The 23,579-nt window shown below is 32.5% G+C and overlaps 1 protein-coding gene across 1 annotated transcript in view; it reads right to left on the minus strand.

Moving 5' to 3' along the window:
* Positions 1-17,012: 17,012 nt before the first annotated feature.
* LOC112904078 (putative AC transposase) overlaps positions 17,013-23,579 on the minus strand; it is a 19,604-nt gene continuing 13,037 nt past the window's right edge. Inside the window, 2 exon segments of the mRNA XM_025973302.1 lie at positions 17,013-18,121; positions 18,124-18,591. Coding sequence (XP_025829087.1) covers positions 17,027-18,121; positions 18,124-18,591 — 1,563 coding nt within the window. The 3' untranslated portion in view covers positions 17,013-17,026.

Here is a 23,579-nt window from a genome sequence, read left to right on the forward strand (position 1 = left end):
ATTTGGAACCCAATTTTGAAGAAATAATGTCGGATGAACATTCGAGATTTCACGTTTCGCATTAACTTTAAATATTTATTTTAACGTTTGATGTTTGTCTTTTCTTTTTTAAATTCTATTTGCTATTATATTTACGAAATGCAATATAAATGTTAAATTGTAATAACTATGTGTCAATATAAAATAATTTGTATCGTTAAGACATAAATAAGTAACAAAATAAAATCTTTCATTGACTGGTTTATCTAATAGCCATTTATTTATAATAATATTTCTTTAAAAATTACGTGACAAATTTTTTTAAAATTGAAATGATACTTAGTGTTTTTGTCAAAAAAAAATTGGCAGGGAAAAAACTCCATCCAAAACATCCGCTTGTGCAAAGCATACGCGGTATAGTCCTCCGGCCCGGGAGACATTTTGAAAATTTCATTTTGGCCCGCGCTTTAAAGTATTTGCCCACCCCTGCTGTAGAGTATTTTATTCCATGATGGTTTTGTTCTAACCATTTTGTTTGCCTTTTTGAGTTGTTGTTCAAATCATGAAATGATGTTGGCGGTTTGAACAGGAAATGCCCACTTTGTTGTCCACTTACAAATGTAACTTCTTTCGGTATAAATTCGGGAATTCTGAATCCCTGAATATCAATCACAATAAATTTCATTGTGTGTCTTTTTTTTCTTTTATCGCACACAACTATCGACCTACTACTACTGATCAAAATGATCTTCCTGTACTACAGCTCAGTACTTTATATAGGCTTATCCCACCAAACCAAAAATATTATTCTTAGCGTATGAGGTTATCATATTTGAAACCTAGGGAACGAACAAGGAGCGATAATTGCAATACAGCTGTAATACTGAAAAGTCCAAAATGGACATAAATGTGATATGAATGTTCTTCGTTAATGTTATAATTTTCGATAGAAGATACTAGCAGAGATGAATTTCCAGATGCGTTTATGCGTAATGGTTAACGAAGGTATCACTGTGTGTTTTATTACAATATACTAATTTCGATTTATATTTTACAATCTCTGTATTAGTTTGAGGAACAGAAGTCGATTCAAAAACTGGGATATCATGTTGGATTAATGGAGTGAGTCTTATCCAGTAATCTGGCCACGTACAATTGTGTTTATTCAAACAGATAAAAGCTTCGCTATTGTTGAATTTAGGATTCCGATAGATTAAAAATTTGTTGTCACTTAACAAAGAAAAAATAAGCAGACTTGTTGTAAGAAGTGTCATTTTAAGCAGACTGATGAAATTCACTGACATACACTCCTTTTTAAAACCACACATAGGTAGGGTTAAGGGTGTTTAAAAAATAAAAAAATAATAAAAAATACGAAATATATTAACAAGAATAATTTAAATGTACACCTATTTTCTTTAAGAAATTGTCATAGTATAAGTTTGTTTAAAATTTCGAGCATCGATATATTCTGGTATATATGTTGAAGCGAGTGTTGTGAGATTTTCAATTTCCCCATTACTTAAAACTCGTTGGTGTCCGAGCTCGCGATACTCGTAACATGAAATTTTTAGCTGCTGTTCCTTATAATTAGCTTCGTAGGTACATCTAATAGGTAAAATTATACCCTCAGCATATTCCAACCTAAAATGTCGAAAGTAAGGCTGTTCACTTTCAATAATACCGGCAATTTCCATTTACTTTTGAAGTAGATTTCTTCGGAAACTTTAATTGCTTCGTCTACTGTAATCAGATTCATTTGTCTTTCTATTGGTGCTTCAGTAGTAGTGGTGATTACTGATGCAAATGTTGTAGTCGTTAGAGCTTCTTCAGTAGTAGGTACTGATACAATTGTTGTAGCTGTTTCATTATCGGTTGCGCTTTTAACAAGAGCTTCAAGCTTAAAGATTGGTAAAGGTTCACTGGGTGTTAATAGTTTAAATCCTAAATTAATTTCTACGGTTTCGTTACTTGGCAATGTAACTTGGAATTTTAATCTGGATATGTTATCTTCGTCTAAGTGAATAGCCACTGTCGGAAGGGATGCTATTGTATGATATGAAACTATCAAAATGAGAAAAATGTAACAAAAAACAAATTTCATTTTTGGGAAATAGTCAGACACAGGCGAGTTTTGAAGAAACACTTTGTTCAAGTACTAACTTGAAAATGACATACTATTGTATTCACGAAGCATTTACCCCTGTTTCCTCCTGTTAACCTATTCTTAATTTAGATCAAGAGGTCATTTTTATCGATCCAAGAATTATGGTCATTAGAAAAGCCTAACCATTTAACATATACTTTATTATTTTTTTCTTTTAAAACTTTTTGAACAAGAAAAACATCAGGATGTTTAGCTTTTAACAACTCGTATTCATAAAAAGATCCGTGAATTATTTTATTGTTATAATCTTTAAGAATATACGTACAAGGATTGGTATTCTTAACTTTCTCAATCACAAAAATTTCAGTTGTCCAATTTGGTGTATATCCCTTTTCAAAAACATGCTTATATTTGCTAATGCGTACCAAGTCACCTATCTTAAATTTTGGTTTAGGAAATGCTTTAATTTTGCTGTATACAGTTTTTAATAAAATCTCTTCGTTACTGAAATTAACTTGGTTTGGTTTCATCTTGATAGTTTTATGAATTGTGTTATTATACTTGTCAACCAACTTCTGAAGAAGGTCAATCCATCTGTATGAACCATTTAAACTGAATTCTTTCCACATCCATCCTTTTAATGTTCGATTGAAACGTTCAACAATTGAGGCTTTTAGGGTACTATAAGTGGAGTAATGATTGATTTCATATTTTTTCATTAAATTACTGAACTCTTTGTTATAAAATTCTTTACCAAAATCTGTTTGTAAATTTTTCGGTGCTTGTCTAATTAGAATTTGCTTCAATGCTTCAGTTACGTCAGATCCTGATTTATTTTTAACCGGTAGAACCCAAGCAAACTTAGAAAATGCATCAATAACTGTTAATAAATAACGAAATCTGTCATTTTCTGGTGCATAAGTCTGCATCTCTACTAAATCGCTTTGCCATAGATCATTGAGTCCTTTTACAATAACGGTTCGACGTTTAAAGTTTCTACGTACAGGTCTATGTAACTCGTTTACTAGTTGACGTTTACTCATTTGTTAACTTGTTTTACACAATAATCATTGATGTATTCGCTTTCTCCGCTTTTCGTTTCAGCGACGACGTTGTTAAATCTAAACCTGATGGTCCTGTTGACGATGTTGCTGGAGATTCTAAGACAAGTTTCCTTAATTTGCTTTCAGAAAACTCCGATTTTAATTCGTTATGTTCTTTTTGAAGTTTCAACAATGTACTATTTAAGTTATGAATATTTAACCGCAACTCGTTTTTTAATGTGGTAATTTGGATATCTTTTTCGTCAACATAAGATTTTGTCGCAGCATCATTGCCGTCGATAGGTATTTGAGCTAAATTACAAATTCGTTTTTGTAGTAAATCAAAGTCACCACTTGAGGTTAAAGTAAAACCAAAGGTGCGGTTGCGTGAATTACTATGAGATTTAGGCGATGAAGAACGTCCGAACTTATCGATAACCATTTTACTACTGTAAACAAATGGTGTATGTTACTTTTTATATAATATAGTTAGCCTCTTTTAATTCTTCTATGATGGAAATAATTTCGTTCTGATGATTCGTATGACCTGCTTGTTGTGACGCTAGTAATAATTTCATGCGGCTAACTAATTCGTTTACATCATTCCAGTAGATATAGTCTGTTTTATCACTAAATGTTTTCAATAAGCCAGATCCTTTTGTCAAGGCGTTTTGATTTAACAGTTTTTTAATAAGAACGTACTTAAGACTTTTATTTCCAGCATGTTGCTTACTTTTATCGAAGTCACGATGAATTAAATTATTGTCATTTACAATGTCTAAATAATTTTTTTCGTCGTAAGCATTATACCGACTTGAGTCAGGTTTTTTATTGAAAATTAACTCTGTTAATCCGGGAGTAATTTCATATGCTTTGTCGTTTATAAAAAAAGTATTCTTGCTAAGGGAGAAAGGCGAATTTCCAATTTTCCACGAATTATCGGGGACACTGAAATGCGGTCCGTACTTGAAATCAATTTTTTTTTTATCCATTTTAAGAGACTGCATAAAGGTATCAGTTTCACGCAAAGGACTCCATTGAGGTGGCATTTTCATGTGGTCAAAATTGTCTAAGAATGGTGATGAATCATTCTCAGTAGTTTCATAATCGGTATCTTCTTCTTGTGCCATACTAATATTAGTTTCTCTTGCATCTTGCTGTTTAGCTATTTTTCTCTTCTTTTTAGGCTGAGGTGTTAACATTGATAAATAATCAAAATCGGGTGGATTTTCTTTTAATTCTGGTTTAATTAAACTTTCTTTTAATGATGAAGGTATCTCCGCTAGTTTATTTAAAGGTTTCGTTACAGGTTCGAAAAGTCTTTCCAACTGAGACTTATCTTCTACTTCGTTAGCTTTTAATGTTTCATATTTTTTTTTTAATTATATTTCGAGTTTGAATTATATCCTTGATCAGTTTCTCGTTCATAATATTTGGCGTTATAGTTATAACATAAACAACAAACGTATCTGATTAGCTTTTGATCAGGTTTGATCAGCTTTCTAACAGCTTTTTAACAGCTTATTAGCTTTTGATCAGGTTTGATCAGCTTTCTAACAGCTTTCTAACAGTTTTTAACAGCTTATCAGCTTCTGAATATACCTGAAGCTTCTACGGCGATCCAAGTAATAATAGTACTATTGGTCTTCCTAGGTTACTGCGTTTCACTTAAATGATAGTAAATCTATAAGCCATGGTATTTATAGTACAATAAATGTATCTATATTTTTCCGATACCGACCATTTTCCATTGAACAGTCCTTGTTAATACATAAGAACCCGTACTCATCATTCCAACATTCCGCACATATAACACAAAATTGTTTGAAAGACATATCCGTATTAATGTGATTATCATAGATATGCTTTAAGTTTAGATTATCTTGTTTAAATACAATTAAAAAATTTGCGTTATCTCGTATTAAATGCTTTGGAATACGAGTGTAAGATTGTGTTAAGTAAAAAGTATCAATATGTTTATGACGTCCCATGCTAAAATACGAACGTATATGATTCTGGTTTTCACATGCGACGTCGTCAAAAATAAACACCGAATCTCTTTTAGCTTCATCTATGGGCGATACTTCTTCATTTTCGGAGAACGCGTAAAATCCTATACCTTTTATACCAGAAAGTAACTTTTTGAGATATTCATATTTGGGCTGGAATAACGATTTTGAGTAGACATAAACATTTGCAAACTTTAATCCATTAGGATGTTCGAGTAAGGTTATGAGCACATTAGTTTTTCCACAATTAGAAGGGCCTACGATTAGTCCTCGTATACTGTTGGGTAGCAACTTGCTGTGTCTGCAATAAGATGTTGATATAAGATTTTTACACACATCAATATTTTGAATAGGTAATTCCTCATGTTGTCGAATCAAACGCATACTGAGAACTGATTAGTATATATGTAAAGCCTCTTTTTTAAGAATAATCAGTTGGTTACGAGTACCGTTAACTGAATAAGCTCATATAAAATGATTAAAAAGCGAAGTAGGGTAATCAGTCGTTATTCATCTATTCGAGGTGAAGGATTAATTAATGATGTATCAATCTCGAAATATTTTTTATCCATACATAATGCGATTTCCCATCTTCTTGCAAAAACAATAAATTAATGTGTATTGCTTTTTCTACCGGAGTGCAATAAAATGGTCCGATAACATGATCTTCTAAACCAAACACATTCACACTTATGTTCTCGTTTAGCGCTTCAAAGGCTGATATCTCACCAATCTTAAACGGAAAGCTTAAATTGTAAAAATTTATCATTAAATTATTCTTTAAAACAATAATGTCCGAACTGATATCGCGTATACCATAAGAAGATACCCTGTCAGTATTAATGTCAACACCACTTAAGGCGCAAATTATTGCCCATTTGAAACAAATGATATCTCTATTCTTAACATTAATACAAGCATGTTTTCTTTGTACATTGATAGGAAAGGGAATGTATCTCGATCCTTTTAATGGTTTATATTCATTAATATTAAGTTCTAAATAAAGTATTTTCACTAATGTCCAACCACTATCCCTCTCTTCAAATTCATCAGTTTTTGTTATTATCTGCTGTTTCATATCGTTAAAAATTGATTGTAAGTCCTTTTCACTAATTACNAATTTTCTTGATATCGTTCACAAGAGATACTACAAACTTTCTAGGAGAATCGGATCCCTTATAAACACGTAATTTGTTTAAACTGTTATCGTAAATACAACATATATAATATGAGAATGCACATGGAATATGTTGCTGAATATTCGTGGTTGAAGAGACAGATGGGTTAGGTAAACAAGTGACCATATTTTGTAATATACATTCAAAGTCAGCGTATATTACGAATGGTACTTGAACACCTGTTTGAAATTGATTAAATTTCACCTGACATTCATCAGGTTTAAGAGGAGATGGCATCCTTGTTACCATTTTATTGCACTCATTTCTATGATTCTGAAGTTTATATTCCGTATGAAAATGAATTAAGCAATAGTTACACAAATAGAGTCGTCCTTCATGTTTTGTAATTTGACTCCGTATCAATCTCGAAATATTTTTTATCCATACATAATGCGATTTCTCATCTTCTTGCGAAAACAATAAATTAATGTGTATTGCTTTTTCTACCGGAGTGCAATAAAATGGTCCGATAACATGATCTCCTTCTAAACCAAACACGTTCACACTTATGTTCTCGTTTAGCGCTTCAAAGGCTGATATCTCACCAATATTAAGCGGAAAGCTTAAGTCGTAAAAATTTATCATTATGGTATACGTACCATAAGAAGATACCCTGTCATTCATTATGTCATTATGTCATTATATTCATTAATATTAAGTTCTAAATAAAGTATTTTCACTAATGTCCAGCCACTATTCCCCTCTTGAAATTCATCAGTTTTTGTTATTATCTGCTGTTTCATATCGTTAAAAATTGATTGTAGGTCCTTTTCACTAATTACCATACACATTTTAGTTTGAAATGATTTAACTGACACTGTTAACTGATCCTCGAGTAATTTAGCGTACTGACCTAATAACTCCATATTAAACTTGAAAGCTGAATGTTTAGTTAGTTGACATTTTAGTTCGGGAATAGCCCTCAGTTCTACTTCTCTTAAGGCAACAAACATTCGTCCCATTTGTTTTCAAACAGAAGGGTTTCAATTCGTTGCGTGATATTGCTTCTTACAACCTGTAAATTATCCGTTACAGGTTATGACAGTTATGTAAAAAAATATATATGTAAATATATGTATATATACAAAATAACAAAAAATGTTTTCAATAACATACCTTAAAGCCTTCTTCGTGTTGCCAGCTAGAAAATTTCTGTTTATGCGATATGGTTCTGAGGTGTGGAATCCAAACATTTAAAGGAACTTCTACTAAACATACTACATATCTTCGAAACCCTGTTTGAAGTCGATGCTGCTTTCAAAAGTTTACGTTTTCTTAAAACTAAACAACTCTGTTCAGCATTGGTAGAGGGTTGAAGCTGTTTTCTTTTTATAGACATTAAGGAAAGGTTACGAGCGCAATGTATTAATCGACAGTGTCTCTGTTTCCCTATTTTTTCGAACGATAAGCCGCAAAATTCGCATAAAACTATTTTGAACACTTCACTTATCGGTAATACAAACTAGATATATTTAAATATGTTCTTATTTAGAAATAACCTGCTGTGTAGTCCTGTGATGATCTTTAACAAAATAATTCAGAACTAAGTAAATACCGTAAATAAAGTTGCTATTTATTCTTACTTAATTTCCATCGTCAGGAATTGTTTCGTCAGAGTCATAATCGCTGTCTTCTGGTTTGTATAAGGGTTCAATAGCTTTCTTTATAAAATCCGGTATATCACTTTTTAGAATAATCCTACACAGATCATTCTTTGACAAATTCCTTGCACTGATCTTATCGATACAAAAGAAGGCGTTACGCAAAACAGATGATGTTTGAATCGCCCTTTTAATGTAATAGTCATTAGACGACTTATAATACGGTGTTAGATTTGTTGACGCTTTAACCATTATTAAACTTATGTTCAGTAGCACTTCTAGTATGTACTTTGACGATCTCACACTCGGTATGAGTCTTTTTTATACAAAAAATTATTGACGTCAAACGGATCTACTTATTGACCTTTGTTGTTAATTATAAAAACAAATTATAATCACCATTTGCTTTCTTCATGAATAACACCCACTTGTTTAGATTAGATTAGAAATAAATGAACTTACGGGCCAATCTGCGGGAAGGCGCTCTCGCACCCACTCGGATAGATTCATTTTTGCTCGAAGCGAGCCTTCGTTGGAGCTTTTATATTCGCGATGTATGATCTCGTGAGAAGAAACTAAGATAGGATGAGACAGGATGATATGTATACTTTCTTTGATTAGAAAAGTAGACGCGCAAATAAGCGATATACATTTTAATATATACGAGCCAACAGTTTATTTAATAGACATATTATTACTAGATGCGAATACATTGTATGATATCGCAGAAAGAAATAAAACGATCGAACGCCCGGTATGAGTCTTTTTTATACAAAAAATTGACGTCAAACGGATCTACTTATCGACTAACCTTTGTTGTTAATTATAAAAACAAATTATAATCACCATTTGTTTTCTTCATGAAAAACACATTTGGCGCACGTGTGTTTCTTGTTCCAAAAGTCTACCAGGTTATATTTTTTATTAAAAAAATTATCGTCAAATGGATCTACTAACCGTTTGTTATTGATTTTAAGAAAACAAATTATAATCACCATTTGTTTTCTTCATGAAAAACACGTTTGGCGCACGTGTGTTTCTTGTTCCAAAAGTCTACCAGGTTATATTTTTTATTAAAAAAATTATTATCGTCAAATGGATCTACTAACCGCCGTTTGTTATTAATTTTAAGAAAACAAATTATAATCACCATTTGTTTTCTTCATGAAAAACACATTTGGCGCTCGTGTGTTTCTTGTTCCAAAAGTCTACCAGGTTATATTTTTTATTAAAAAAATTATTATCGTCAAATGGATCTACTAACCGCCGTTTGTTATTAATTTTAAGAAAACAAATTATAATCACCATTTGTTTTCTTCATGAAAAACACATTTGGCGCTCGTGTGTTTCTTGTTCCAAAAGTCTACCAGGTTATATTTTTTATTAAAAAAATTATTATCGTCAAATGGATCTACTAACCGCCGTTTGTTATTAATTTTAAGAAAACAAATTATAATCACCATTTGTTTTCTTCATGAAAAACACATTTGGCGCTCGTGTGTTTCTTGTTCCAAAAGTCTACCAGGTTATATTTTTTATTAAAAAAATTATTATCGTCAAATGGATCTACTAACCGCCGTTTGTTATTAATTTTAAGAAAACAAATTATAATCACCATTTGTTTTCTTCATGAAAAACACATTTGGCGCACGTGTTTCTTGTTCCAAAAGTCTACCAGGTTATATTTTTTATTAAAAAAATTATTATCGTCAAATGGATCTACTAACCGCCGTTTGTTATTAATTTTAAGAAAACAAATTATAATCACCATTTGTTTTCTTCATGGAAAACACGTAAACACGATACATTAATTTAATGTTTGGTTTAAAATATATCTTTATTTCATGTACCTACTGTTTTAAAAAAATAAGAAAAGAAGAAAAAAAACAAGAAAAATATATTTAACAGTTTTATTTTATATTGTAATTACCCCAAGCATAGGTTGAAACCCCATCCTCCTTTATATGTCTCTTATCATCTAAACAACTTAAGGATATTTTATTTACATTTTGCGTATATATATTATGTATTTGAGATCTAAATATTAACATATTACTATAATAAGTCTTCAGCTTATACAAACAATCTCTGTAATTGGTTATACTTAATTTATCTACAGCAATTTTCTTAACCCCTTTCTCTTTCTTTACAACCTTATTATCTGTTACATCTATAGAATACATTTACGCAATACGCAAAACAGATGATACACCCGGTATGAGTCTTTTTTAAACAAAAAATTATTGACGTCAAACGGATCTGCTTATCGACCTTTGTTGTTAATTATAAAAAACAAATTATAATCACCATTTGCTTTCTTCATGAATAACACCCACGTGTGTTTCTCGTTCCAAAAGTCTACCAGGTTATATCAGTATAAAAGACTCAAATTTTAAGCTTAAATCACATCCGACTCAACTTTACATCTAGTAAGCATTTAGTATTATTTGTATTGATAGAGGTTGCCGTTTGAATATCAAAATCAAAATGGAACAGAAACCTACCATGACCTCCATAACGACTAAGACTAGGAAACTGGCGGTATCGTCTAAGGCGAAAGCCTCAACCAGCCATAAAAACAATAGAGGGAAGAATCAGGTGTCTCTAATACAAGCATTCACTTCTTTCGGTGCGTACAATTTCTTAAATTTGAATAGTATGGAACAGGGAATGGGTTATTTAATAACTAAAATGACTAGATTTCCAAGTAAATACGGTGAACGGGTGCTTGCTGAATTAGATGGCGATAAGCGATTGTTTCTACCTGAACGCTACAACGGTTTAGACGACAGACAGTTGTTGGAATTATCTACGTTTACTTATGTATTAATAAATCATGGGCAAAAGGGGAAGATATATAACCTTGAATTAATGAAATGTATAGAGTTTTAGGACACACAAGATAAACAACAACAAGAACATGAACTACTAAATGTTTCCTAACGACATGGGATACTACAACAACAATAGTCAGTTCCTATAATTTTTGATTTTATAAGACACCACACTACTTTGTATTATACCTATATGTAAATAAAAAATATTATAATCTAAATGAAACCTAAAGTTTAATTTAATTTACTATAACCGCAAACACAAAGCAGATATCTCAAATGCTGTATATAAACAATTTAAAAAAAATGGATAACGTTAGTTATGGATCCGTTACTGCGCGTAAAATAAGTTGTCAAAATATTTAATTTAAAAAGAGAAACCCCAAGAATTCCAGGAACATCCATGTTTTTATAATCATTGTAATAAGGAAAGAGTTCAAAATAGATGATCCACCCCACTCTGCGAAAAAGGAAAACAATAGTANGGCAAAAGAACGAACGCTCATTGGTCGAAAGATATCACAAGCCACGCCCCCTCGAAAAAAATACCATATACGGTCATACCCCCACTCCTATCCAAAAGAACGAACGCTCATTGGTAGAAAGATATCACAAGCCACGCCCCCTCGAAAAGTAATACCATATACGGTCATACCCCCACTCCTATCCAAAAGAACGAACGCTCATTGGTCGAAAGATATCACAAGCCGCGCCCCCTCTCAAAAAAAACAACCAATCAGAAATAAAAATGCACAAGCCACGCCCCGCGCATGCGCAGAAAGGAGATAATAATACCAATAGTAATCATCCCCACTCTTATCCAGAACCGCTATATTACTACTACTAATGACATCGATTATTGACAACATAATTATTTCTCATCCAGCAAACAACCACATAAATCTAATTGAAATAAAATTTTCCGTGACGTAAATTGTATAGAAAACTGTCTGTCAAAGTGTCATTGTTAGATAGCTTCACAATTTTAGTCATTAAAAAACCGTAAAGGAATTTTAAAGGTATACGAAATATAAACTGTTTCTTCTGTTCACTAATTAGTTGTTCTTAAATGTTATCCATGTAATTCCAGCTGGCAATGTCAAGTGCTCGACATTGATTTCTATTCTACAATATCTAGGCTTTCACTGTACTTGCCCTACCGGGATCACACACTTTATCCATTTCTATGCCATTTAATTCATAACTCACATATTAAAAGTTGAGCCTGAGGTTCTTCTCGACATATTTCAACAGTGACCTCAGTAGTATAGCTACAGAGAAACTATGACACTTTTATGGCCTGTCCATCCTCAGTTCCTTCTCATGACCTCTAATGGCATCTTATAGGTCATTCTTCGTGCGGAAGGCCGAAGCCTCGTGGCCAGGATTATACAAATGTGTTTTGTTTGACCTCTAAAACATCCTGAGGAAGTTTTTAAGAGCCTCTGGATCGTCTTCATATTGGGAGAAGCCATTCGAATTTGAATTTCACGCGTTTGGAGATGAATGTTGAAGAGGTAGCTCAATATTGTTCCGCCAAATCCCTTCAGAATAACTTCTGCGATGTCTTTCAAGGTCATCCTTCGGTCACCACTTTTTGGAATGCGATTGATTGTTTTTTATGTCCCTAATTAGAGGAGGACGCCAATATTTGGTTGTTGTTTTCAACGTTTTTGAACTTTGGCCTTTTGAATGTTTTATGATGTAATTGAACGTTGGTCTTTTAGATTTTTGTGTAGATAAGAGGAAGCGTCACAAAACAGAACTGAACCTGCATAAATTTACTAGGAGTTCAAATTTTGTAGTAAATAAGCACTTCTATTTTTAAATGTAGTAATATGTACTAGTAGTTTCACGGGTTGCAGTAAAGTCGTTGTATTTACAAGTTTATTTCTCTTTCACGTTGTTCCATGCAAATCAGATCGAGTTTTTCCGCACATTTGATATGTCCATTATTTTTGTAATAGTCAATGCTGGCCGATGTAAAATATTTAAGAACCAAAAATGGATTATTAGTAACATAGATAAGTTGCAGGAACGTATTTCCCACCTGGTACTAAATTAGTTGGAATGCAATTAGCTCCGCCTTATTGGATCTCCCTTTGTAGGTAATTGCAAATTTTGTTGATTTATTTATAAAATCTAGTCACTCGTCGGTGAACGTTTCGTAAATTGGTTTTGGTAAAAATATTATGTTTTCTTCAGTGTCTAATGCGATTGCATCGCCATGACGCGTTTTTCTTCGTGTCAGATGAAGAATTGGATGCGGTTTGTTCAAGTATGTGCCAGAGCATAGCAAAGTTGTCAATGGTAGAGTAATTCATAACCTGCTCGCACAAGGCTCAAATTTTGAGGGAACATTCGTTCAACTGTTTAAAAAGTATATCTAAAAATCCAGAATATTCTAGCAGTTGCAGGTATATGCAAGGTGTGTATATAATAGTTATGGCGCTCGGTAGGAGTGCGAGCGCAATAGTACGGGTTTCAATTTTAGAAAGTAAGGTTATGATATATTCTATTGTAAAGATATGATGAAGGATCACCGAAATTAAAGATAAAAAGTTATATGTAAAGTATAAATTTTATTTATTTAACAAATATTNTCCTTTTCTAGAAAAGAAATAAAAACTTTTATTAATAACATGAAATGAAGAAAAAAAGATTTTACATACAAACATTATATGTACCCATAAAGAACAAAAATTATTTACCTGATTCTATGTCATTAGACTGATCAGATTGTAAAAGAGCATCATAAATAGATGGTGGCACAGTGTGACCATTATACCAGTTGTATATATATTTATTACCATCAATAATCCACCCATTATTTCTGCTGTTAACGTTGTAGGTACTTTAATATTGGCATTACTCCATATACTCGCTATATGTTGTGCGCGTAGAAAATGCTGATGTAATTCGGACCCACACGGTGGTAAATTTGATGAATCGTAATTTATATATTTTTTATTAAATGGCTCATCCACATTATTTGGTTTATAAGTGATGATGAACTTATCGTATCTTGTTTCGTTAACCGTAACTTCTTTGCTGCCATACATTTCACAGACAAATTTTTCAATAATTGGAAAAATTTCACTGCTGCGCCTTGTTATATAAGCACTTCGAAGTTGTTTAAAGGCTTTTTGATGTTCTAAATTCTTCTTAAGAATTGAAAAAGGCCGTTTTTTCCCTTTATTGAAAAATGATGGATTATAGTCACAACCGGTCAGTGCATGAAATCCTGGTAAACTTAATGATAACGATGGTCCAAGTTTGGTATAAAGTTCACTTATCGCAATGCATCTTTTTTTATTTCCAGCACCGTATTTCATAAAAATGTGCAATGAGTCACTAGATAAATGGTCCATATTTCCGAGCATTATAATTAATACATCAGTATCTGATGATTTAATTAAGATATTCAGATTGTCTTCATTTATTTGACAAATGTGATGCACAATTTTTGTGTCTGCCTCTTCGTGATTTATGCAGGACAAATTATCATTAATAATCGAAATAACTGAATTGTTTTTAACTACATAATTATGGCAATGCTTATAATTTACATTGATTACTGTATTCTTAATGTATGGCACCATTTCATCCGTCATCCAGTGTCTAATCAAAAATTCTACTGAGGCCTCTTTAAATGATTTATTTTTGAGTTCTTTAGTAAAATCTACCGGTCTTATCTGTTCTGGGCCTGTAATATTATAATTTATATTTCTGTTTTCATGACGTAGATTGCGCTCGTAATCTTTAATTGATGGAGTGAAGTATTGATCGAAAATTAAATCAACTCGTGAAGCTTTTGTAGCAGTTAAAGTTAACATAATTTGTTTTGAAATATTACCAAATGTATTCGGAAGATTTTTCATAGTATGTATCAGATGAAATCCATCAACAACGACAATATCGAAGTATGACGGTGTATTTGTCAGGTCTATTTCTTTTTCTAGAATAGTAACCAAAGCAGATTTTGCCGTTTTATGGATAGATCCGTCTATATGGCACAAAGACATTGGAGTTAGTGTAATCGGATAAGTTAGAACTTTTTCTAAATCAATATTCATATCTATTGATAATGCAAGCAATTGTCCAAATAAATTTCGTTGAACACGTATTTCATTAAGTTTGTCACGGAGTCGTGGTTTATGTTTGTTTGTTTCGACGGAAAAATTAATGATTTTGACTCTTTTTATTGGTCTTTCAAATCTCGTGTTGTCAATGGCACATTCTTGAATAAATTCTTCTTTCATGCTTGTGCCATTTTTTTCAAAATTTAATAAATAATTGTCAACATCATTTGAAGCTGCCTTTCCAGTTGCAATATTAAAAAGAGAGTCTGGATCAAACTCTGTATCAAAGGGATTTAAAAATTTTTCAAAAGTATTTATAAACTTTTCAAGCTGTTCAGCATTTTTTTTTATTGCATGGGATTCTAAATCTCAGTGATTTCACTCGAACCATTTAATTTTGTAACATTCATTGTATGAGAGATCACCGATGTTCTAATATCGTGACTTTTAGCCCAACGTTGTCTAGCTGAAATTGAGTTAGTAAAATGGACCACACCTGTCAATCTTCTGCCTGCGTCAGCGTTTATTGTCTGCTCTAGTGTTAAATCTATTGGTTGTCTCAAGAAAGACTTACTAGTACGTTTAATACCAAGGTATCCAGCATTCATAGCTCTATCTAAACGTGGATGAGTTTCATTTAATTTTAATAAATTATCATGGTATCTTTGTAACCATCGAGCGTAATTGGGCTGATTCGTGACAAAAAATAAACTTGATATTTTCGACAAAATGTATTTAAATAATTGAAAATCACCCGATCGAATACTGCGACTCAGTAAGCGATAATAGTTAACCAGATCAATATATGTCATGTAAAATTGAGCAGTTTTACCGAACACTCCTCTCTTACACCGGTCTTTGTGTGCACGATATGTGTTGATTATTTTTCTCAATTCTTTGTTTTCAAATATTTCAGCATTAGGCTCATCATTTATTCTCATCAATTGTGTGCGTGTGTCATCGTCTATTGATAGTCCTGTTTTTTTTAAAAAGAATTCACAATACATATAATATTTCAAGTCCTACTGCCATGAGTGGGTGCAAACGTTTACACCTGTTAAAGTGTTTGCCTAGAAGAAATCAGTCAACAGATCCATTAGCAATGATTCCACTGTCGACAGCAATTATCATTAAGCCACAGCCACTTATGAACTTCCCAATTGCTTTGAAGAGAGCCAACATAATGTGGAATGGTCCAAGATGTATAAATAAATTGTCATAGAACGGCCGCTCAACTGATTGGATTTGGAGGGCTACTTTGGCTATGGCTAAATCGTATGTAATTTCTAAGTAGGTACTCTTGATTTGGTTCTTTAGCGATGTTTTTACTTATTTTCATCGTTTCAATTAGGGGTGGGTCGTTTACGTTTTCACCGACAACGAAACGAAACCGTTGTTTTTTTAATGTTAACTAGTTGGTAAACTAGTTAACGTTTCAACGTTAATAGATCAACGTTGTTTTGGTTACTTTTGTTGAAGGAGTAGTTGGTCTATTTTTTTTTACTTTTTGAGGTTTAGGTCTGACCGGAGTATAATAAATTGTTATCATATTTATTTATTCTACTTCTTTTTTAATTATTTCATATTATTAAACGAGAAATAATTCCCAGTATTTAACTAATATTTAAAAGACTAAAAGCATACATTTAAGATTCCTGTATAAGCAGACACATTTTATAGTATTAAAGTTTATTTACTTAAGTTGTCAATGAAAAAAGGAAGTTATTTCTAAGAATTATAGAAAAGCAAAGAGACGGGGATAGTAGGTAGAAAGGCATGCTCAAGGGCGTTAGAAATCTATACATGTGTAGTGTACCTACACTTTACAATGAATATAATCGAAACGAGCATTTTTACTTTATTACCCAATATTTTGTATATTACGAATTATTATGCATATGTACAACAAAACTATTAAAACATAACAACTAAATACAAATTTTTACAATTTCTTTTTTTTGTAAAAATGAAATAAAGGAAAACTATACTAATCTTAAATACTATAATTACATTCTAAGAACGATTTTTATCTAAATTTATATTCAATATTTTGTATATTACGAATTATTATGCATATGTACAACAAAACTATTAAAACATAACAACTAAATACAATTTCTTTTTGTATTAATTTTTTTTTGTAAAAATGAAATAAAGGAAAACTATACTAATCTTAAATACTATAATTACATTCTAAAAACGATTTTTATCTAAATTTATATTTAAAAACATAAGTTTTTCTACTTTTTGTGTTGTCAATCTGGTCCTCCGTTGATTGACAATGAGCCCAGATTTCGAAAACATCCGCTCACATGGTACCGATGTTGCCACAATATTAGAATGTTTAATAAATATCTGAGATAAATTCGGATAAACATGGCGATGGTTTTTCCACCATTCAAGTGGGCAATTCCACTCGCCTGCAGAATTTTTCCTAGGTAAGAAGTCGTCACCCAGGTACATATCGATTTCTTTAATCGCCTTTGAAAGTGGCGTCCCTTGTGTGGTATTCTCTTCAATTATGTCGTCTAATATTTGCCATGGACTTAATTCGTTCGGTTCTTTTTTTGAAGATGTTGGCATCTGATGATGGTTGTTGTCGTTGCTTAAATTTAAACTGATCAAAGATGCTGTAAGACTTCTTACTTTTTCTTTGGCCCTATTTGCTTCGTTATGGTCTGCGAAGGCTTTCATTTTGAATCGTGGGTCCAAAAAAGTTGAAATAGCAAATGTGCCACTTTGCTCAATGTTTTTAAATCTTTCACTTAAACCTAATTTTAATGATTTTGCTACGCTAATTATATCCTGTTGAAGATCACTTGTTCCCAAAATTTTATTATAGGATTCCTTGAGGCAACGAGTAATCACGATGACGTAACTACCGGTTAGGTAATTTTGACCACTCATCATACTCGTTACCTCTTCAACTGGTTGTAAAATTTGGCACAACTGCAAAAGTGTAACCCATTCTTCATTTTTTAGGATTGGCAGCTCTCTACTTACTAGTGCTATTGTTGAGCGTACTGCTTCCTCCAACTCAACAAATCTTCGTATCATGTAAAAAGTAGAGTTCCACCTCGTCTCTATATCTTGAATAAGCCGTTTTGGCGATTCATTACTTTGTTGGTTTTGGTATTTGAGCAACCTCTCCGATGATGTGGTGCTTTTTTTAAAATGACCGACGATTGCTTTTACCTTATCTACTAAAGGTTTAAGCGGTTTCAACGCATCTTCAACAATTAAGTTTAAGGTATGCGCGTAGCATCCAAAGTGTTTAAAATCTAAATCTAATCTAAATCCTTAATTGCTTTTACTACATTGGCAGCGTTATCCGTCACTGCGAAGTTAATTTTTTTTCTTAAATGCCACTTATCCATTAACGCCCCAATTTGTTCAGCTATATTGGCTGATGTGTGGTTCCCGGAAAAATGGCAACATCCAAGAAGAGTTGTTTTAAATTGAAAGTTCTTTGTAATATAGTGTCCTGTTATGGCGATATAACTTTCCGTCACTCGCGAAGTCCAAAGATCCGTGGTGATGCACATAGTTGTTACTTCTTCAGCAAGTTGCACACTTACATCATCTTCGCATTTTGTGTACACCTCCTGTAATAACGAGTTCGATAATGTCTTTCTTGTTGGTAATTTGTAGCCAGGTATCCACTTGGCAAATTTATTAAAGGATCTTTCTTCCACCAACGAAAATGTAAAACTTAAAAATCTTATATAGACGACATTCTGTTTTATTACCCTTGGTCCCTTCCAATATTTTGGCTATTCTTAAAAACGACCTCTTGGGTGTCAAATGTAAAGTTTACTTTGTAAATTACAAAAAACGAAAAGGAGTCTTTATTATCTACTGTATATTTCATATTTTAAAGCGATGGAACAATCATAAAATCTACGTCCACGTAGCATCTTCAGCAGATGTTGTCCTAATATTCCCTAGTTCTTTTAACCCGTATAATAAAAGGGCAGAATTGTCATTTTTTAAATGAGTATTTCTATTCATTTTATTATTGAAAATTGTCTAACAAATTACATACTTCGTCTGCTTAAAATACTCCATTTTTACATACAAGTACCTAATGGTACTTAAAATGTAAAACAATGTAATCTTTCATCAATACTTTTACTTAAACACATTTTGTTCGCTTATGTTTGCGATAATTTCATTTACCTACTTTTAGTGTTATTTATAGGTACTTATTCGTAGGTAGAGAAAAGATAGAAAATACGAGTATATCTTGAAAAAGCTATGAATATTGTTAATTCTTGTCTTACATTAAGTTTCTACACCTTTCTATTTATTTAAACGGTTTGTAAAGTTTGACCCTTTCTTTGTATACGATATAAGTAGTAGGTACTACCACTGCATGAATCTTTTTAAATTATACTGGCAATAAGCGTTCTGAAGTTTTTATTCACATAATAATTTGATATTTAAAAAAATTAACAAAAAACATTTTTATGTTTAAATTAGCGACAACGTGTAGGTATAGTACAGTAGTTAAAATGATTTTTTATCTATTAAAAATATGATACCTATAATACGTAGGTATAGAGTTTAATAAATTAAATGATTTTAAGTCATTAATGAAAAAAGAAAAATACAGAGTAGTACAAAATCTGCTGTTTAATTAATAATGATTCATTTATTGAGTTAATTTATTTCGCCTAACTAGTTAGGTACTCGATGAACCTGTTACGGCAAACGTGCAGATTTTTTACATTTCTTCTTGTTTGGATCTCCTACAGCAAGAATAGCATAATACAATAGTATCTACCTATCTATATGTTGGCGGGAATTTTATTTGAGACTTGGGTAGTAGTAGTAAATGACCAAGGGTAAAGGGTATCATAAATTCTAAACGTAGCAGTATCTATTGGCTATTCACGTTTAAAATATATGAGTTTAGGCCAACTACCTACTATACCAAAATTCCATCTTCAAACTTGTGGTGGGTCGTTTACGTTTTCACCGACAACGAAACGACCGTTTTTTTTTTAAACGTTAATTAGTTGATAAACTTATTCCACCTTCATGCGCACCATAAATAACATCTCACTAATTTCATGCAAAATACAAGTTCAAATACAAATTTTGATACCGATATAAATTATAGGTACCTAAGAAGGTACTCCTTCATTATTTAATACTAATTTATTAAAAACAAATGCGTTTATTCAAGTACTAATGTTTTAAAAAAATAGAATAACCTTACTGTAAATGCCATAAACTATAACTCGCAAGTTTTTTCTTAACTACAAAATTGAACAATTAAAATTAACGAAAATAGTTTATCAAAATTACATATTGAATTATTTTTCATTTGTTTAAACGTTTATTCAAGTACTAATATCTTAAAAAAATTAAATAACCTTACTGTAAATGCCATAAACTATAATTCGCAAGTTTTTCCTTAACTATAAAATTAAACAATTAAAATTAACGAAAATAGCTTATCAAAATTGCATATTGAGTTATTTTTCATTTGTTTCTTTGTACCTTGATACCTTCATAATATACGCAATAAGGGTATATAACGTTATTTTATGCATTGTAGTTGCATTTTAAATTCGGTTCATTTCGTTTTTTTTTGGGTAGCGTTGAGCGTTACATTTTTAAACTAGTTGAACTTTCAACTGGTTTACCGACCAACGAAAAACGGTTGAAGCGTTCCTGGTGGAAAAACGGTTAAATAAACTAGTTCGTTGATTCAACGCCCACCACTAGTTTCAATGGCAACGCAATTTTTTGCTTAGAAATATTGATGTCTTCAACAACGTTATAGTTAAAACCAACCCACATTGGAGTGTTCGGAATCTTCAAAGCGTGACAAATCATCCATAATGTATCCAATTTTTGTATTTGAGGAAGAGTTTCAACATGTATTTGATTAATATGTCGTGGATCAATTAATGATAATAATGGTTCTAATAACCGTGGTTTTCTTGTGTAAAGAAGCAAATTTGGTACAAATGTGTCAAAAGTTCTTCTCCGTTTTTTGTTTTTGGCTGAAGGAGCATCAACTACACGAGTAGTATTTTCAGGTTCAATACAGGCATTCTCAGGTTCAACAAATACATTCTCATCGACATCATTATTTTTAGGTATTGTCTGATAAATAATACCTACAGTATCGCGTAATGTATCTTTGCCACTGGTGGTATTAACAAAACGATCGAAATTGTCAAATGCCACTCCAGTAAATAAGTCATTTGATAAAGAAATAGAGTCTGGGCAAATACTTGTGCGATTCGTTAAAGCAAAAGTTGCTTCCGTTTCTAATTCTTCTATAACGTTGTAACTACAGCAGTGACCGTATTTGTTAATAATTTCGACAACCTTACGGCTGCTCGTTAAACTTTTTAACGTCATACCCAATGTAATATGTTTTCCAGTTTTAATATTACCATTTGTCACATTATATACTAGTCTGCTGTTAAAGAATTACACTTTCTTTGAAAACTGTCGCTGTTTCTACGACGACGTTTAAAACCACCCAATACTGTGGAATAAAAATCTGTTATTTCCTTAGGATTTATGCATTCACCGTTTATTAAATCTGTGACTTTCAAATCTTCCGGCAATGGTAGAGGAGAAGGTGTAAATATGGAATACCATTTTGTTAAGTACAAAGAAAAAAATTTTTAATGCGCAGAAATAACACAAAATTAGGGAAAAGGTACTTTAGACAATTATACACCAACATATAAAAGCAAATGTGTAATAATCCAAAACATTATTACAAAAAAAGTTTAAAATGAAAAAATTACAAAATACACATTTAAAAAAAGGTGGTTTCAAATATGGAATGCGTTAAAAACCTAAGATATAATAAACCAATATATTGCTTACTTGCACCAGTCGCAAACATACTCGTCTTTTTCGGCGCTTGCACACTCATTATAGGCCCACATTGAGCACATTAAGTACTGAACTCATAATCCTCTCCTCTGATCAGTAGAAAACGCATGTTCGCAAAACATGCAATGAGCATCGTCCTTATTCGGTTGTAATTGTCCCGGCATATTTTCCAAATCATTGTCAGAATCGTCAAATTCTACATTCTTTCTTGAATCCTCGGATCCATCAGAAGAAAGTTCACTCTTTGGCCGTTTGACTATGTGATTTCACTTCTTTTGTGTTTGAGAACCTCTTTTTTGCTTCAAAGATTTTCTAGAAGACAAGTTTCTTTTAACGCCACGTGCTTTTGCTTCCTTTTCAGTTTTTTTACTTATTGACTCATTTAATTCGTCTTTGTAAGGTGAAGAAGTTATAACAGTCGATCCAATTGTCTTGCGGAGATATTTCGAACAGACAAGCTCCTGGGTTAGATATAGATCAACTTCTGAAGCAGAGTTTTGATTTTGCTCAATTCTAAAAGGTGCAGTGTCTTTGCATGGCGTTTTGGAACATGAAGGTTTTTCGACAACAGCAGTCAAAGATTTGGAGCAGGGAGGTTTGTCGAAAGAGGAGGTAGAAAGTTTTGTTGTTATAGCTTCTTGAATATTAACGCTAATTCCACTTTTCACCGCGTTTTGTTCCGCAGCATTTCCAAATAGTTCCATAATATCAAAAGGAATAAGAGTCCATCCAAAGGCTGGAGCTTGTGTGTTGAATGGGGGGGCCGACATAAAATGCTAACATGGTTATCCCTTGCAAGGTCAATAACGTCGATATTGCGAGTGTGGCTGTAGTGGCCATCAAGGATTAAAAGGAGAGGGTTTTCTTGAGTTGGTTTAGTGAACTGAATAAAGTGACGAAACCACTGGGTGAAAATATGGGATTGTACCCAACCTGATGGATGTGCAGTTCCTACGGACCCAGGAGGAGCTCCCTTCATAAGTTGCATATTCATATTTTTTCGAGGAAAAATAACTAACGGAGGGACAAAGTTTCCAGCCGCATTCATACAAAATATAATGGTAATCAATGCTCCCCTCTCTGCTGATGTTAATGAAGCAACTTGACGTTTACCTTTCAGCCCTATAACTGACGATACTTTAGTTTGGACGATTGTTAAACCTGTTTCGTCTACGTTATAAACATTGTGTGGGGAATAAGGCATTTGTTTTTCGAGGAGGTCAAAAAAGCCGTCAACTCTTTCTTTGCAAAAACCTACAGCTCTCGCAAATGATGTTCCTGTCGGCTTTCTTATTGATAACATTGGATGTCGCTTTAAAAACAAATCAATCCAAGCTCTGCCTGCTAATCCAGAAGTTGAAAACGGGTGTTTGATTTTATTCCTTATGGCCAACTGATAAGCCATGCGTCTCAGATCTGTCATCGTGAGCCCATAAAATTTGGACTCCATTATTAAAATATATTCAACTAGTATTTTTTCCAGCTCTGGTCCTAAAACACATTTTCTTCCAAGCTTGGTCACTGCAGCTTTATCTGGAGGAACTGTATTTATTTGACACAGACGAAAGAGCGTTGTGCGGGGAACCCCATAGGATTTGGATGCCTTTAGATATCCCATTGTTCTTTCTCTTACCGCCTTGATAGCCCTAGCCATGTCCTCTTCCTTGTACTGCTTTCTTTTATTATCGCAAGGCCGACGATCAGTACTTCGTGGCATCCTCAGAAAGAAAATAAAGAAGATAAAAATCTAATACAATTGAAAAAAGTTGGTGCAAATATGGAATACTGGTATTCCATATTACCAACAACCCATGTCATCAATATATAAGATTCGATCTAGTCTATAATTAAAAAATTTATAAATAAATACGTCATC

This window comes from Agrilus planipennis, unplaced genomic scaffold, assembly GCF_000699045.2.
Source record: "Agrilus planipennis isolate EAB-ADULT unplaced genomic scaffold, Apla_2.0 scaffold81, whole genome shotgun sequence".
NCBI lineage: Eukaryota > Metazoa > Arthropoda > Insecta > Coleoptera > Buprestidae > Agrilus > Agrilus planipennis.